Raw genomic sequence first — 18,743 nt, forward strand, 5'->3', positions numbered from 1 at the left:
CCCGTGTGTTAGAAAAATGAGAGCATGGCTCTTTCCTGCCACTCAGAGCTCCACAAGCAAGTCTCTCTGTAAAGCCATAAGCAGTGAGAAACTAACTCAGGTGGGAGTGCTCTGACTCTAACTGTTGATTTGGGGTTGAGGGAGCTTTGTGTGGCCTTGGATGTCAACAGCAGAAAGGAGATACTGGTCTGGCCCTGTTGACCTTCGGATCAACCACTAGTTGTGAGGGTTCTCCTGCAACCTCGAATGCCAAGCTACCCAAGGTGTCAAGAAAGCCCAACTCAGGAGGTCCTGGAATCCCTGAATGCTACTTGGCTTGCAGAGCAGACAGAGAGATGCTCAGAAACTGGCTCTGGGAAGACACAAGTGGTCTTTCAGTGGCCACCATGCTGATGGCAGGACAGGACAGGACCCAGCAGGGCCCATGCTGCTTGCTAAATGCCTACTTCCACATCCCCCTCTCATTAGCACTCCTGAGACCAGGCTGACTCCCCCTGAGGCAGTGGGGATACCAATCCTGTTCCCAGTGCTCCCTGAGGATGAGATGCTACACAGTCAGTCTCGGTTCTCGGAAAGCCCTCCGCATGCCTCCATTGCTGATGTGCATGTCAAGGAGCTGCTGTGCTGGTGATAGTGGTTCTCACTCTTGTGTTTGTTTTGAAAGCATTTATTGAGCCCCTTCTGTTTACTCAACACCATGGAAGGTTGTGCATCATGAAGGCACTACTGGGCTTTGGGGAGTGTTGGGACACTGGTGGTGCAGGCTGGACCTGGAGAGCCAGGTTCTGAGGTGAGATGCTGGTGTGGACTGGAGGTGGATCCATCTCTGTCCAGGGAATGACAGTAGAACCTTGTGAACACAGTGCCCCCACCTCTGCTCATCTCTGGTCCTGCCAAGCTGTTCTCCAGGCATCTGTGTATGCCCTGCACTGGGCCAGGCTGTGTGCCCTGCCCTGGGTCCTGTCACCCTGGGTGTAGAGAGACCTATGATACCAAAGGAGCTGAGAGCCCCGCCCCCCCGTCCCTCCCCCCCCCCCCGCGCGCACATGGTACATACCCTGGGGTTCCCTTTTGTGGTCAGGATTTTCTAAGCCACCTCCTACAGCCCAACTCTTCCACCATCTTCTTCCAAACAGAGAATGTTGCTGAAGTCTGGGACAGTGGTTAGCAGGCATCAGTCATGGCTGGTGAGGCTGATTGATCTGCTGCGTGAAAGAGTGCCCACCCCTCATGCTGAGTCTGTTATTTTCTTGATGACAGGGCTGGAACCATATGCTCAGTGATGGCCCTGAGTTCAGGACAAGGACTCAGAAGACATCAGTCCATTGGCCACTATTGTCCCATGTCAGACCACAGTCACCATTCTCGGGTGGCAGATACAACCATTGTCATCATCATCAGAGGAGGGATGGGGCGATCTGGGGCACCACTGCCTCTCATTCACCCTCTCCCTTCACAGTCACAGCTCCTATGAGGAGGGGGCTTCCAGCTTAGGGACAAAGTCTAGGCTTGGTGTAGGAGGAGCCTGATGTGCCCGTGTGGAAGGTAGTCTCATCCTCTGACCACAGAGCACAGCCTGCTGTTCCCTGTCTCTGTCCTAGAAAGAGTGCAAGACGTCCTGTGTGACATCTGATAGCCACATGGCTGCTGCAGTGGGCCTCACATGGGCCCTGTCCTGGGGACCCAGAGTTGGTGCTCACGTGCAGGTGATAAATGTCTTAGAATTTACCGACAGGAAGCCCAGTCGTGTCAAAGCTGGGGAGTTCAGGAGCCAGGTGAGAGACAGGCCTGTGTGGTTGCATGAAGTCTTCAAATCCATGGCCACTTCCAGCCCATGGGACCAAAGTCCACATCGCACTGAAAGGTCTTTCAAATCCATGCAGTTGCTGTTGGGATAAGGAAATACAAATTGCCTTTAAAACGCCACCAAGGATTCAGAACTGCACTAGAAGGCGGTGTCCGCCATTTTTCAGGAAGAGGGGTTCTGAAAACAAAGGTTCTGAAACCACCCTTGCTGAACCCTCATTTCCTAGTTGAGGATCAGAAGCCTAGAAAGGGGGCCGGGGTCCTATCCTACAGCCTGTTAAGTCCTCCCTGGGATGGCTCTTGTCCTCTGTGAGTGGGTGGGAATCATCTTTCTAAGCAGGGCAATATTTTTATGGATATTTTTCTCCCCAAGGTCTCTGCTTTGAGAAACTGGAAGTTTATAAAATTTGGGGGACATTTCTTTAGAAAAAGCATAAGAGGCACTCAGGCCCCACTTCCACAACCTGCCATGGGGATCCATCCTGGCCACCGCAGCCTGGAGTGGGTCCCCTCTTCTGTGGGGACTCCCACGGGCACTCAGGAGGGTACACACTCCAGCTATTGCTTGGCTAATCTTTGCATGTATTGATTACCACTGGATTATCTCCCTCGATGAGGACCCTCTTGTACCCTAAATGCCTTCTCCACATCCACATGCAATTATAATGCAGCACAGAGGAGAGGGAATCAAGAGGCCATGTGGGCTGTGGGTCTCCAGGGCCTGGTCTTCCTTCCAGAGACAGCTCGGGATGGCAAAGGTGGGGTGAAGGAACACAGGAATGGTTGGAGGCATGAGCTGGCAAGTGCTAAGGGGCAGGAAAGTATCTTGGGCATGCTGTTGCCTATTTGGGCATGAGGCCTCTGAGCAGAGGCCCCAGGCTCATAAGTCCTGGATGCTTTCACAAGTGCCCTGGCTAAAAGTGCAAAGGACAGAGGAGAGAAATGCAAACCAAGATCATAGCTCTTCTCGGAAGGCTGCCCCACAGGCTCTGCTTTATTCCTTTCCTTGCTGCTCCTTATTCCAAACCTTTTGGAACTGAAGTTGGTCTCATTAATCTAAAATCCAATGACTTCAACACTGCGCAGCTGGATGGAGACATCACTTTGCATGCTGGTGCTCGCTGCCATGTTGACTATACTCCTGCAGGTAGCTCTGAGGGGTCAGAGCTCCCTCAAAGCAGGGAAGATGCTATCAAGATTGAGTGCCCTTAGCCAGAGAGAACCATAGAGCTACACCACCTGCTAGAACCCAGATTTGGACATTTCTGGCATCAGTTTCCACCATATTCAGGCTGCTCAGAATGTGGGGCTGGCTTATTGGCAGGATAATACCTGTAGGGAAGAATATCAAATCCTGGCTCTAGCATAGAAGCCAGTTTTAGGAAATAGAGCCCATCACATCTAATAAGATGTGGATCTCAGTCATTTGTAATGAGGTATAAATGACTCTGGTGGGTAAGCTTGACTGAGTCATCTGAATTGGCTTCTGATTAGAGAAAGCTGCTTCTTAGTGGACCTGGGTGGGTCATGGGTCTGTATCTGGGTCTTTCCTCTCTGGTGCTATTTCCCTGCTGTGCCCTTTCATTTTGAGTTTTCATTATGAACACATCTTCTTTCTGCACCACGCCCTTCTGCCATGATGGTCCCCCCTTGGAGCACCCAATCATGGACTGAATCTCCCAAAAACATGAGTTTCCTTAACCTCTCCTCCTCTAAGTTATGGAGGTCAGGCACTGTGTGCTAACAGCAGGAAAGATGATCAGTACAATGACTTTCCAAAGAAAAGACACCAATACCCTCAAATAATGTCAAGTGGATTCTGCTTCACTGAACAATGGCAGAGGGGGTTTCTGAGAAATATGTCTTATGTAACCCTGCATCACGGAAACACCCTGGAGGGTGCAAACACAGCCTGCATGTACAGGGAGGTCCTGTGACACAGCCTCTCAGGGCAGTCAAGAGAAGCATCTCAAGAGCAGCATCAACAGGAGATGGATGTCACTGCTGACCATACAGCACAGCACACTTCCATGGCGAACTTCTTTATTTTTATTTTTATTTTTATTTTTATTTTTATTTTAAAGGAGGTAAAATTAAACCCAACAAAACAGAACAAAATAGGACATAAGAAAGCAATGTAAGAGATATAAATTTCAAAGCTAAATGACCTGAGATCTTCACTGTCTCTCATATTATCTCTTGTTTTCTTCTAAATAGTTGTCCATGTCTTCACATACAGAGAATTCATACAAAAAAACATAGTATAAAACTAATCCAAACAGAATGAGGAAGGTATGTTAGGTCTTCAAAACCAGACAATAGGGAAGTCACTAATGGCTGTCGTAAAGTCTCTAATTCTCTTCAAAATAGCTGACCGTACTTTCATGTATATTGTAGTTCAACAAAACAAAACAGGCAGGGGGAGAAGGATTGCTTTGTTTCCTGGCACTCCAGGTCCCAGCATGGCTCGGGTCCCAGTAAATGCCCGTGGCTCCCGTCCTGGGCCACCAGAGCCTGCCACACTCACAGCCACTCACCAAGGTCAGGGAGGGGCTGCTTCAAGCTGTCTCTTTGTAATGAATTGACCATTTCACTGGCCAAGTTCTGAAATGGCAAACAGACCATAGAAAGACATCTCTTTAGGCTCCTGCTTAAACCCAACAGTGTCAGGAAGCTGCTGGCCTTGATTCAGGGCCAGCATAGTGAGCTTCTGTATTTATAGGAAGGAGTGTGCTCTACACAAATGAAAAAAAGCTGTCTCCCTAGCATAAAAAATATGAAAAAGCACATAAACCCCAAAATAGATATTGTGAAAACTAAAGGGAAAATGCTCAAAAGGAAAGAACAACTGGAAGAGGGAAAAGGAGAAAAGAAAGAAGGGGAACAATTATGTGTATATAGGTGTACATACGTGTGTGTCTACGTATATATGTATACACAATAGATAACTATACCACTAATCTCTGTAAGTGCACCAAAAAGAACAGTTTATGCTTCCACCGTTCCATCATTTGGTCATTTTTTCATTCCTGAATCTTACAATCTGAACAACCAATTTCCCGATAACAATAAGCAATATATTTCTTTAAAATGACCAGCTGTGTAGTAAATACATAAATTAGGTGCATAGTCACGTTTGATCATCATTAAGGGTGCATAGCTGTGCGTAGCTGTGCCCTGTACTTTCACATGGCTGGCAATGCAGTGGGTCTGTCTACCTACGTGTCTCCACAGACAGGGTGCAAGCATTGTGCCAGGACATTGTAACCCTCAGGCTGTCACTAGGTGATAACTTTCCAGCTCCATTATTACCTCATGGGCCCTCACCGTGCATGTACGCAGCCTGTCATTAACCAAAGCGTTATGAGGTGGTGCCTGAATGAATTTGTGATTTCTCCTCTAGAAGATGAGTCTGCTGTTCTTTGCCTCCTCCAGGGACTGTTCCCAACGCCTTCCCCAAACTGCTCTGCTCCAGCCTCAAAGTGTGTGGACTTGGCACACACTGCAGCCCACAGCCTCACTGTCTTGGGAGCCTGCATAGCCTGGTCTGGGAAGGAGACATGGTGGCCTGCAGAGCTCCCTGAGCCTGGACACCTAGGGCCAACACAGAGGTCTCTATGGACCTCTCACTTTGAGCCACTGTTCCACTGTCTCTGTAATAACCCAGGGGCATTTTCCTTCCTGCTTCTAGAGGAAGTCTGTGGCTTTCCATTCTGTCTGAAAGAGCTTCAGGTTGGGACCCTAGTGCAAACTGAGGCAATGGGGCTGTGTCAGTGCGGGTGGCCTGTGTTGACCAGAAGCAGAAAACCCAGAGAAGGTGATAAGGAGTGTGAGTGCCAGGGACTGTGTTTAAAGCAAGAGAAGGAAAATTCTGGCATTCACTGTCCCCCCACAGTGGCTGGCTATCTGGTAGCCACTCAGCACTAGCTCTGCTGTTGTAAGGAGGGAAAGATGAAGTAGGTGGCCTCCCACAATGTCCCCTGAGCCAACACAGGGCAGGGAATTGAGTGCACACCAGAGAACTCAGATACAGGCTTTGCTAAGAGCCTCTCTCCTCTCCCCAGCCCCATCTCATCCCTGAAGCCAGCAAGGTCTGGGGAGCCCATTGTGTGGGACGCATGTCCAGAACCTAGAGAATGTGCACAGGTCTTTTCCACAGTCCCCACACCACCGCTTTCCTTTCTGCCCCATGGCTGCACCATTTTCTTGGGTTTCCCCCTAGATGTCAGCAGTGGACCTTGCCCATCCAGCCTCCCCAGGGACTGCATTCCCATCCCAGCCTGCCCTCTCTCGATGGCGGCCCTGCAGCTGGGAAGCCGTTTTCTCTATCCCAAGTTTGAATTCCTAGTACTCCTGCTGAGCTCAGAAAGCCCTAGACACCAACTGCCCATCCAGCCTGGAGTCCTACAGAGGGGTGTACATCCCCATGACAGAGCTTTAAGAGACCAGGGGACAAGCGCTCTTTCCTGAGCTTCAGCTCCTTGCTAAAGCACAGGCAGGTAGCACAACACAGTAGATGGCTCTATCTTCCCCCTGGCAGTGACCTTTGCTCTCCTCTTGTGGCTCAGGTTGTTTGCTGGAAGAGCTCTGGGTAACACGGAGGTCAGCAAGGACCCTTCCACCCACCATGGTCCATGCCGAGTGTCACCATCATCTGTGTGCTGATGTGGTCTCACCCCATGTCTCCACCCCAGTCAGCAGGAAAAGGAAAAGAGAAGTGAATGTGGGACTGGTCACAGACCGCCCTACTTCCAGGAGCCCCAGCTCCCTTGCCTTTGCCCTGGAAGGCCATGTGCCCAACCACAGCTTACAGGTTCTTTACTAAAAGAACAGAATGTGGGAACTGGAGGTCAATGTCCGGCTTTGCCATTGTTGTTCCAGTAAGAACCTCCTTAATGTTGCTCAAATTTCCTGCTAATTTCTGTTTCCAGCTCCTACCATCCTTTACAGTTTCAATGTGGATTGCCTGTGTGCTGCAGTTGTTAGTGGACGATAATATTTTTTATTACACACTTTGTCTCCCTCAACTACAGCATGAGGTTTGCCATGTCCCGAGTCCCCAGGCTTTTTGAGTAAAGTTCTTTGAAACTCCAGTTCTCTAGTTATGAAAGGGGACTTTACCCAGACTTAGAGACACATTGCTCTATCTCTGTGGTCACGTGTGATCACCCCTGTCTGTCCGTACCCTTCTCCTCTCCCCGTAAAGATAGTAACTATATTAGCTGAAGTCCACCCCACCCCAGTATGACCTCATCCTGAGCTGGCTCGTGATTATGTCTGCATGAACCTCATGCCAAATAAGGCCACATGCTCAATATCTGGGGGTTTCTCTCTTAGGGAACACAAAATACCTGTATAGGGAGTCTGTCATTTCTCTGTTGAAGAAGGACCACTTCTAAGAATTTCCTGTGTGGAGGTGGAACCCTATACAATTCCATATCCAATATTTATTTCACAAGATAGCGTGAATGTCTCCAGTCAATCATTCTTGCTTTTTGGTGTTTTATAATTCACAGGTAAAAATGTGATGTATTTATGGTGTGTACCAGGTTGTTCTGAGATGCCTACGCTCCTTGGGGTGGCTAACTTGGGCTAATTAACACATGCATCTGTGTTGTTTGTGGGGAGAACCCATCAACCGCACTCTGTCCACATCTCCTAGGTGCACAGTTAGATTAACCACAGCACCACGGTGCTCAGTAGGGCCCGTGCCTTGCTCCTGCGGTCTCACTGAGATGCCATACCCTGTGACAAACACATCCCTTCTCTTACCTAGCCTTGGCAGTCCCTCATCCTCCCTCTGTCCCTTTGATGTCACATTCCCTAGATCCCACTCCCAGGTGAGATTGGGTGAGACTTGTCTTTCTGTCCCTGGTTTACTTCCCTTAGCATGGTGTCCTTAGGGTTCCTTATGCCCACAGTGACAGGGCTTCTTGCCTTCCTCTCTGCTCAAGTCATCTTTAACCAAAATATGCACCACCAAGCACCCTGCTGGGCTCTACAAGAGAGGAATGTGGACACTCCCAGGGGCTCTGCACACGCAGACCCCGGCCTGGAGCAGGGCCACCACACATACACACACACACACACACACACACACACACACACACACACACACGCATGCACAAAGCATAGCTGAGTGGTGCCTTCAAACCCATGCCACCCCAGGAGAAAGTGACAGAATGACCTCAGTGTCTGACTCTTAATCTGTGTCTGCCAACCAATCCAGAGATGCTAAGATTTCCCTTGGCCAAGTCACCCTCTATCATCTGGAGCCCATATGCCTGATACACAGGTTGGCATGGGAAAGTGGCACTGCCAATGGCACTTTTGCCAAGAAATAGAGACCAACTGAGCCTGTGCCTGCTGTGAGCCACTGGGTATCTCGGAGCATCTTAGCAGAGCTCCCTGTGTGATGCTAAACTAGTCCCCCATGGAGTGGAGAGCTGAGCAATCCTAGAAGGACTTGCTGGCAAAGGTGAGCTATTTGTTCTGTTCTTAGCAAGGGCTGGTGCAATTAATTCAGTGGATGAAATAGTGATCTTTTCCCTCTGTCTGAGAAATCTCTGTTCCTGAGCCACACTTGGTATGTGGCATTTAAGCAGCTGCCTCATTAAGCCAGAGATCTTGAAGAAAATGTTCGCAGAACTGGGATTTTGATAATGAATGTGATGATGTCCAGTGTTGCCCTCCTGGCCCTTTCCCCTTAGTTTCTCATACTTAATGATGTCCTTAATGAGCAGCCAGAGTACAGGAAAATAAAAACACCAGGGGACAATAGGTTCTTGAACATGCAGGGAAAGTAAATTAAGCTATTCTTATTTTATAGGGCCAGCCTCTCAGAGGGCACCTCTGTATATGCCACCATGACACCATGGGGTAGACCTGGAAGGAGCTAATGCCTCACACAGGCGTGTGCACACACACACATGCACACACACACACACACAGTTTGCCATCCCTCAACTCAGTACATTCCAATTTTTGTTCCAAACATTACATTTTGCGATCTGCACTGACTGATCGTTTCTCTGCGCCCACATTCTCAGAATGGCAAGTTAAGCATGGGCCGAGGACCCTGGTGCTTTGCTGATGGAGCTGATGGAAATGTGGTCTCCTCAGTGCAGCATCAGGCCCGCACTCCTGTTTAGTCAGTCTCTGTCCCCACATGTGACTCACCCTGACCTGCGCTAAGCAGACTGAGAAAACAGTATTTCCTTCTGGTCCAAGCACAAATCTAGCAATGAGAAACAAACGGGGATGGATGGGAAAGTGCCAGACACTTCGCCTTTCTTGGTCACCTCTCACTGTGCCCGAGGGATGAAGATACCTGTCCATGTGTCATGTGTGACCTCTCTGGTCTCAGGAGAGGGTGCTGGGTTCAAAGACAAGGAACAGACAAGTCACCTCTCGGGGATTTTGCTGTTTTTCTTGTTTGTCTCCATCCAACATTCTTCTTTCATGAAACTGTGGCTGGGAATTAGCATCCTGCAAAGCCCCTTAGAGGCCCCTGAGCTGACTTCTGCTGGGCTGTCCTCCCTCCTCGTTCTGCCCTCAGACTCTGCTCACTGGCACGATTTCTGTACTGGAGAAGTGTTTGAACAGAATCACCGAAAACTGTACTCAAATGGTTCCTGTTTTCTAGTCGGCCATCTGCTGTAGTCTATTACTCATGGCTCCTGTTGGCACCCTGGCAGGTCAGGTGTCTCTGTGTGAAACCACTTCCAAGTCACCTCATTCCAAGCTTGCGCCTGACAGTGCTGGAAAATCACAACTCTGCAGACTGGCCCACAGGGCTTGTTCTCTTCTGCAGCACCTGCACGGGGCCCCAAAGCCCCGCAGGAGTGGGGCCGCTCTGTGAGATCACAGTGCCACAGGTCAGGGTGTAAGAGCAGGTACTTCCCTGCCTCATTCTCGGGAGCTACATGTGGACCCCCTTCCACTTGGGCCTCAGGGGCAGACCGCTTGATGGGGCTCTGATTCAGGACCCAGAGCTGTCTGAACACTGGGTCCAGGTTAGGGTACGCTAGGGATGGAAGTGGCCCAGCCCTGGCTTCATGGGTCATCAGACTTTGCCATCTGATGCTAGAAGCAGCAGCACGTGTCTTTAGGCTGAGGGTCCCTGAAGGAGGGGTCTCAGATTCAGTCTTCTTTCCTCCCAGGCTATCCAGGTCCCCAACATGAGTATGGGAAAATCTGTACCCATGGTTACCTGGCTTCTCTGCCCAGCCTGGGAAATGTCCTTGTGGCCATGGGCAAAGCCTGAGTCTTCTGTGGCCAGTGTGGCCTGGCTCTGGGTCCTCCCACTGCACCTCCTCTTGGTGGATATGTGCTCCCTGGACAGTGATCCCAGCTCCATTCCAATCAGTTCTGCTCCCACCCAGCCATGCACCAATGCTGCTTCTCAAGTGTCCTCAGCCTCTCCTTGCCCTCCACACTGTGGGGGTACAGGCAGGATGTGGTCCTCACCTACCAGGGACCAGAGCTTCCTGTTGTGTAACTGCAGGAATGATCATCCCAAAATCAGACTCAATGTGAGTTCACTTACACCTCATAGAAGCTCTTTCCATAGGAGAGAGCCTCTTGAGCTCAGAGCCATGGGCATGCGGCTGTGCTGGGACTGTGGCAAGCCACACTCTGGGAGGCTAAGGCTGGAAGGGGACAGATTCAAACAGTTTTGGCAATTCAGTGATGTAACAAGACCCTGAGTCAAAACAAAATAAAAAGCAAGCCAGGGCTGTAGCTTAGTGCAAAGGCCCTGGGTTCAATCTCAGTACAGGAAAAAATAACCACACAGTAGAATTTCTCTCCCTGGATTGTATTTCAGACACTTGGAAAACCTTTGGAGAGTGGACACTGTGTAGCCAGGTGCTTATGGGAAGGGAAGGACTGGGTTGTGCCGCTGGTGGGAACCTAAGAGAGTCCTGGTTCCTAGGAGTCTCTGTCCTTTCTAGGCTGCTGTACTTCATATCTTACTAGAGTGAACTGAACTGTGTCCATCTTTCCCTTAGTGTTTTCTGTTTTATTGGTTTGGTTTTGGTTTGGGGTGCTGAGGATGAAAGCCAAGGTCTTGGGCTTTCTAGGCAGCACACACTACGCCACCTTCCCCTCAGGACACGGCAGAAGCGTATGTTGTCTGCAGGGCTCAGCACGCACCTCTGCGGGCTGGCGTCCTTTCAGGCTGAGAGCTGGGCAGAGCAGCCTTTCCCATGGGGAGCTCTGGTCATAGAAACTGCTGTGCTGCTCTGACCTCCTCTGGCTCTGTGTTTGACGTCATATACAAATCACAAGCTGGAATCACTCATTTCAGAAGGGCTCCCTAGCAGAGACAGGGCTTTGAATAAGCGTGTTTGTTAAATAAGGAGAAATAAGAAATTAACCAAGACATCAATCTTTGGGTTCAGCTGTCAGCCTCAGAGTCATCCTGAGCCTGAGAGAAGGTATCTGAGTGAGGACGGCCGGGCCCTGGAGGCCGTGTGGTCCTCTCCCCTTTAGCACGAAGTCCCCTCCCCTGGGGACTCACCACGAGTCTCTGCTTTGCTTCCCTAGAGGAGATCCTGAAGACTCACATCGCACACTGGTGGTCTCCAGATGGCACAAGGCTGGCCTACGCCACCATCAATGACTCCCGCGTGCCCGTGATGGAGCTGCCAACCTACACGGGCTCAGCGTACCCAGCGGTGAAGCCCTATCACTACCCCAAGGTAGGCTGGCAGGGCGGGAGAGGTGAAGACAAGCATGCTTCTGAGTGAGCAGCAAACAGGAGACATTGACCGTTTCAATGGCATTGACAGTGCCATTGCTGTTGAACTGAGTTTGCTGGCAGATTTGCTTTATTTTAAATAACTGAGCAACTGCTAATCATTTGCCTTTCACCAGAACCAAAATAAATACATCACCCCATTCCTGACTCCGGGTGACAAAATCTCACGTTGTCAGGAGAGCCCTGCTCCTTCCTGGATGTGGCTTCTGTGGAGTCAGAGGGACAGTGGTCACCCCCTGGCCTGGCCTGAGTGGGCTGATGGTGTCTGGCCCCTGCTGTGGTCTTTAGGCCTGTTTCCCCCAGCATTCCTAGGCTGAGGTCTTCACCCCAAGATGGCAGCATGGGGAGGCCAGGTCTTGGAGAAGTACCTAGGTCAGGAACAGACAGTCCTCATGACTGGGATTGGTACCTTGTCGTGAGACTCCAGAGAGTTCTGTCTGCAAATGGGACCAGGAGAGAACACAGTGAGCAGGATCCATTCATGAGAGACAGGTTCAACCAACACCTAGTATACCATCACCTTCATCCTGATCTTCTGTCCCCCTGAACAGTGAAATGCTTATGCCTAGTGCCAGGGCACTCAGCATTTGGCCTTCCATTAGAACAACCCAAGCAGATGGAGACAGTCTTGTTCTGACCCAAAGAACAGCACACCTCCACAGGAGGAGAAGAGATGCCCAACTCTCACTTCCTCACCTAATTATGGTGTCCCGGGCCAAGGGAGTGGATGCTGAATCCTTCACAGCCAACTTGGTAGGAGGGCACTGATGTCCAAGAGTGTGCACACACAGAGCTGTCTGCCCACTGGCCTCTCTAGCTGACCCAAGGCCACTAGGTCAATGAATATGAGACCCTTGCTGCTGGACCCCTGAGCAACTAAGCTTCATCCTGCCGTTGGCCTCTGGTGCAGCCCTAGTGTCCACCAGGGAAACACAGCACCCTCACCACAACAGTGCTGGGCACAGACACACTACCTTCTAAACCTTCCATGCCCCAGGAGCATCTGCACCTGCCAGCCCTTGACTGCTGTAAAAGGTTGAGACAAAAGGGTTATCAGGGTTGTAGAACTATAGGCCAGGAAGGCATTCTGTAGGCTCCAGCTACCAGAACAGCATCCACAGACCCTGAAGTTTGCACAGCAGAAATTCACTTCTCACACCTTTAGGGCTGCAGTCGGAGCTCTGCCGGTTCATCCCTGGCACGGGCATTCCTCCTGGCTGGTACACCATGGCTTCTGCTCTGCCTTGTTCACAAGGGGCAAGACAGAGAACTCTGGTCCCTCCCACCTGGTACAAACATTAATCGAGTCATCAGCCCCAGCCTCCCAGCTACCCAAGGGACTCACTTCCAAATGGAAGGTCAGGGCTTAAGCATGAGCATTTGGGGCAACACTGCAGTCCAGAGGGGCTAATGTTGCAAATCCTTCTGAACAACCCTTTGTAGGCCATTATCCCTACAACAGGGGGCGATAAAGTCCTCTGTGCAGAGTGGAGACACATGGGTCCCTGGAGTCCTTGGCTTGGTCTCTCCTTAGTCCCATCCTGAGTCTGTCTATATTTCAGCACACAGTGTGGATCTGCCTTTGACAGAGTGGGGTTCCTTCTCCTCATCTTCAGCCAGTCTTGATTGGATGTAGTTCCATACTACATGACAAAGTTCAGGGTTAGCTGAATGCCCAGTTAAACAAGGGGTGCCAGGCTAATTCCTCTGCATCCTCCCAAACACATGCACACCCACAAGTATGTAATTATCTGCCATTTATTCAACTGCCCAAGGATAGACTAGTTTCCATGGTGATCCCCCTCTCTGAGGAGATGCTCAAATCAAGGAGTAACCAACTGGCATCTAGTGGGACCTTTTGTTTTCCAGTGAACTCTGAGACAGATGCTCATATTGTTTCAGGTTGCTCAGGATGTGGGGGGTCTCACATTTTAATAGAAAATCAACATACTTGATCAACAAAGTTCAGATATCTTTTTCTCTGTTGTTCCCATCCACTCTCAAATCAGATCCTGGAGTTGGGAAACCCACCTAGCTCTGGCTAACTTCCTCCCAGGTCCTGAGTGCCTTGTGCAGATGTGGAGAGAGGATGTCAGCCCAGCCCCCGTCTCCTGATGAGGAATTGTCACATCTTCCTCCAGCTCCATCCAGCCCAGCATTGGTTACCATGAGAAAGGGCAACTGGGTGCAGAATGGTGTGCTGGCTCCTGTCATAGGATCCCCTCCTCTCCACACTGAGCTGTGACACTTAGATCAGTGTCCCCACCACTCCCTCTCCTTCCCAGCTATCATGAGACATCATTCCTCCCCTGCTGTATCTCTCCTCCTTTCCTTCATGGTTCACCAAAACCAGGAGGATTGCTTGCTTGAGATGGGAAACTGAGCCAGTGGGCAGGATGGGAGAGAGCTGGCTTCCTGGGAAGGTAAAGAACTCATCTGACTATCCTTTTTCCATTCTAAATGTCGTAAAGCTGACGAGCTGTCCTCCTCCTGACTTTCTCAACCCAGCATTGAGCTTCAAAGTTGCTAGAGTCCCACACTGGGAGTCTCCGGGGAAGATTCTGCAAAGCGCTCTCTGGCACAAGGGCACTTACTCTTCTTGTCTCTGTTCTCTTCCTTCACAGGCGGGCAGTGAGAATCCCAGCATCTCCCTTCATGTCATCGGCCTAAATGGACCCACTCACGACCTGGAGATGATGCCACCAGATGACCCCCGGATGAGGTTTGTCCCTTCACTTCTGGTACACATAGTTTCCATGGCATATTCAGGGTCAGACTTGTTTTACTGCTGACTTAAGCACTCGAGAATTGGATATACTTTCTAAAGTGTTTCTTGCTGGTGGATGATTCAGTTTTCTGGGGAAAAAAGCAGAACACAAACTAATCAATAAGCATTACTGCTTCTTAGCTGACACCAGGAGTACGCCGCCCCATACCTGGCAGGCCCTTAGTGACATCCACAGGGTACCCTGGAACAGGTCTTCCTCCCATGAATGCCAACACAACCAGACTCTCTGTGAACAGAGCTCACTTTAGAGCAGTGGCTCCGGGGATTTCCGTGGCTGGCTGTGTATTGGGTCCTGTTCTACCCCTGCCACATAGGGTAACTGTGCAATTGGTGGAAACAATCCGTGTTACTGATATTAATTGCAACTTCTGGCTTGAGTAGGTTTTTGGCTAAATTGGAACAACTGAGTAAGATTTATTTAAGTGGTATGTTCTGAATATCAGCTCAGTTTTGCTCCCCAAATCCAAGCACCTGGCTTGGTTACACCACCCTGGCCCAGTTATGTCACCGTTAAGCCTTTCTCTGTGGAGATGGTTAATGGAAGAGTCAGAAATAGCGGGACCATGGCTCAGGACTGCGCTCATTTATAAACCCTGTGACTCCATTGGTAAGGCTGTTCAAGTCAACAGTGACTCCTTCTGGTCTTAGCAAATATTCAACCTGCATTTTGCCACACCCACTAGCCCCGGCTTCATGATTCAGTCACAGAACTCCCTACCATCAGAAGCTTCCAAAAGGAGGCGAGCTGGGGCCCCGCTAGCTCAGGTCTGGCTCAGAAAGGGTAGCTAGTACTCTGAGTGGTGTTTTCCAGCAGTGGCATCTGCTTGTCCTCATCCTGGTCCTCGGTCCTGCCCAGTGAAGAGCTTCTGACTCTCATTTCTCCAGCTTCTGACTTCGCCTTTCTCCAGCATAAACTGCTGCAGACCAGGCACAGAACCCCAGTGCTCTGTGAAAGCCGGTGCTGCCTTTCTGTCCCTGCCCTGAATTGTCCTCTCCACTCTACAGAGGGTCCTAGAGAGCTTCTCCTATGGGGGGCTCTAGCCAGCTATTGACCCTGGCCCCAAGCAGCTGTCCCTGACCACCTGACTGCTGGAGCATTCCTGGGAAGGCTTCCCTCGATGCACACTGGCTTGGGGATATTGGATCAACTTGGTTGCTGATTCTTTCACTGCCATAAAACGACATTCAGATTATGGCTTTGGCTTCTGTCCTGAAGATCTGCATATTTCACTGTTTCCCTCACAGCCCCTTCCCTTCCAGCCTCCTGGGGCCTGGTCCAGCCAACTCACTGAATTAATATGGAAAGTCACCTGGAAAATTTCAGCCATCTGTTTGAGTTAATTGAAAGTCTCGTTTAGTCAATTTGGTGATGCTGTTTCCGCAGGCATGATTAGCTTCAAGGACAATGAAAAATTAGCCTCAGTGAGGACTTGAAGTTCAGGCGTTGGGATCCAGGTCTTCCCTTGCTCTAATTTCCGAGGCTCAATGCAGTAATTCAATTCTTAAGCAACATGGGTTTGTGATACACAGATCTCACACCATGTCCTGCTGTGTCTCTGTCTCACATGCTTGAGATTTTTTTTTTAAGTGGGCACAGATATATCAGAAATCAGAATTGCAAGCAGACACTGAGGATCTGCAGTCACGAAGCTGAGTACTAAGACTTTAGTGGTAAATGGAACCCAGGCTTATGAGGAAGAAGGAGCCACAGAACTGGAACAAATCATTTAAGCTGGGAGATAGAGAGGCTTGGCTGGGCCATGGAGATGTGCACTGCAGCGGCCACCTCCCTGCAGATGACAGTGTCGGTGTAGGCCAGAATTTCTCAGCCTCAGCACTGGCAAATATCCACCTCCAACTGCCCCAGGCATCAAGTAGCGCAGTACCACCTGTGCCCTAAGCCCATCGGATGCACGTCCACCATAGACAGCAGGCTGTGTTTTTCACAGTTTGGATTCACAGTTGATTGACTCTGGAAATGGAAACCGGAAGATGTGAAGGGCTGAAACATCACCCTTCCCAGCCCCACCTGGAACACAAAGCTGGCCAGGCAGGGAGCCCATCCACATGTGCCTGGCTGCCTCTGGTTCTGCGCTGGGGCTGCCACTCAGTCCCCACGCATCTGCTGAATGAATAAATGAACCTAAACATTCACCATAAACATTTTGTTTCAGATTTCTTCAGTGGCTCTGGTTCATGTCTAAGGACCATTTGAAGTGTTTAGCCACTGATGACTTCTCCCTGCCTCAAACAGAGACCACTAAAGGCACCGATGAAGAAAAGACAAAACTCAGACAGCTGCTTTATGGCGGAGGTTGGGGAGATGTTGCAAAAGGCTTACACTAAATATGAAAAGACCTAGAGCAAATACACCTCAGACATCTAGGAAGGGCCGATGCAGAGATGCCTGAGCATCCACGGCTCAGGTCCAACCCAGCCCTTGCTCTCAGGGGCCCCTCATGACACTGCAACTCGAATCAGGGCTTTAGAGTCCCTCTACTTAGCCTTGGCTGAAGCACCTGGAGACTCAGAGCTGGTGGCTCCTGCCATGGGGAGCTCACTGTCCAGAAAACTGCAAGCACCGCAGGCTGCCAATCACAAAGAACTAGAAGGCTTTGTGGAAGCAGAGGGCTCTGGCAGGAAGCAGAGGGAAGTCTGTAGAGCAGTCCCACTGATGCCTCAGATCCAGGAGACACTGATTGGGAAAACAATTCCAGCGCATGCAAGAGAACTGAGAACAGCGCTTCTGTGGGGCTGAGCACCACACTGGTGTGCAAAGACAGTGGCCCAGATGCCCCCTTCGTCCAAGAACAGTAGTTACAGGGCACCTGTCCAGGGAGAAAGCAGCAGGGAAATCATCAGGCACCGCTGGTGCTGCGGCCTCTTCAGCCGCACACAGCACCCAGCTGTGCTGCTAAAGCAAACACACTCTGTGCATGCTTCCCTCGGCCCTTTCCGGAGCTGTTCGGCTCAGTGCTGAATTGAGATACAGTAGATACCCAGGGGTGTCATCCTAAAGACATGTCGCACTGCTCTGATGTGTGTTTACTCCCCTCTAAACATTCTATTGCAGAGTAAACACCTGAGGGCCCTGGACTTTTGGCAACGCCAGGTGAGAAAGGAATTGCTGGTCCCAAAAAAGAGACAGCTCTGGCTCTGCACTGGGTCATCCAAGAACCATCGCTGGCTCGCGGCCCCCACCAGCCATGGCCCCACGTGCAGAGCACAGCCGTGGGCTCTGCTCACCTCCTCTGCCGTTTACTTACGTTGATACCAAGGGCCTCGGGGCTGCTCGGGTCTGGTCACTCACTGCATAGCTGTGTGGCCTCGAAAGGCTGCATGCGTTTGTTGCTTTGCTCTGTCTCAGCCTTGCTCCCCTTCTAGGCCCCTATCAGGAGTCTGGGGGTGCAGCTCTTTCCTGTGTATCTGTGCAGACATGGATTACTATGTGTTCATGGATTGATACCTTTACATGAATGGAATTTCAATATAGATATGTGTATTATACAGATGTAAGCAGAAGTATAGATACAGGTGTAAATAATGATTGAAGATGTAGCTATTGATATTTTTACAGACACAGATATGAATGTATGTATTTACATTTATACAGGTATAAACATGGGTCTGCGTGGATATGGGTACAGAAACACTCCTGATAGATACACCTATAGATACAGATACAGACATAGAGACAGGTGTAATTATATCTACACAGACAGCTCTGTTCTCTCCCTGTCCCCCTCCAGCTATGCAAGGACCTCATGAGGCCATTTGTGTATGTCCAGCACATAGGTCTTCACTGTATACAGTGGAACTAGTGACTCTAGATTGCTGCCAACCCCCAGCCAGCTGCCACTGCCCAGGCAGGCCCATGACATGCATGTGACACACTGACTGAGGTGTAAAAGTCAGTCATCTTCCAAGGTAAATAAAGCGTGGCGTGTTGGCTCGTCCTCCTGGGAATGGAAGGCACAGATCACCGGAGCAGGGGAGACATCACAGAACAATGGGGTTCCCATACTTGGGGGTCTAGGTCTCCTCCACCATCGCCTTTGACATTGCACCACTACCTCCTTCACTGTCATTGCCTGAATTCACCACCACATCTGCCTCCTCCTCTCCACCACCTGCCTACGCCTTCTCCACCATTCCGCCTCCATCCACCTCCACCTCTAACCTGCCATGTGTCCCTTTGTGCTCAAGCATCCAGGTACAAGGGACTTTAGGGTCCACAGGCAATATCCTTCTTCTTCCTGCTTTCCTTCATCAGGGTGTAGCCAGTAGGGTCTTTCAAATGTCCTCCATGTCCCAAAGTGAAGCAAGATGGAGTGATCCTCCTTTGCACAGTGCCCTCACCTGGAGTGGAAGAGCAGAGGCGCCTGG

General features: G+C 50.3%; 1 protein-coding gene and 1 non-coding gene across 6 annotated transcripts in view; one reads left to right on the top strand and one right to left on the bottom strand.

The window, feature by feature from the left end:
* Positions 1-18,743, top strand: part of Dpp6 (dipeptidyl peptidase like 6) — an 827,976-nt gene that overhangs the window by 732,159 nt on the left and 77,074 nt on the right. For all 5 annotated transcript variants that reach the window (XM_063250818.1, XM_063250821.1, XM_023564980.2 and 2 more), the window contains exons 9-10: positions 11,356-11,510; positions 14,194-14,291. In XM_063250818.1, coding sequence (XP_063106888.1) covers positions 11,356-11,510; positions 14,194-14,291 — 253 coding nt within the window. The remainder of the gene's footprint in view (positions 1-11,355; positions 11,511-14,193; positions 14,292-18,743) is intronic.
* Positions 4,368-4,504, bottom strand: LOC134476605 (small nucleolar RNA SNORA2/SNORA34 family). The gene has a single exon (XR_010048451.1). It is a non-coding gene; the product is annotated as a small nucleolar RNA SNORA2/SNORA34 family (small nucleolar RNA).

The sequence above is a fragment of the Cavia porcellus genome, unplaced genomic scaffold (assembly GCF_034190915.1).
Source record: "Cavia porcellus strain 051 isolate PalLab524CR breed Dunkin Hartley unplaced genomic scaffold, mCavPor4.1 scaffold_6, whole genome shotgun sequence".
In the NCBI taxonomy this organism is placed as follows: domain Eukaryota; kingdom Metazoa; phylum Chordata; class Mammalia; order Rodentia; family Caviidae; genus Cavia; species Cavia porcellus.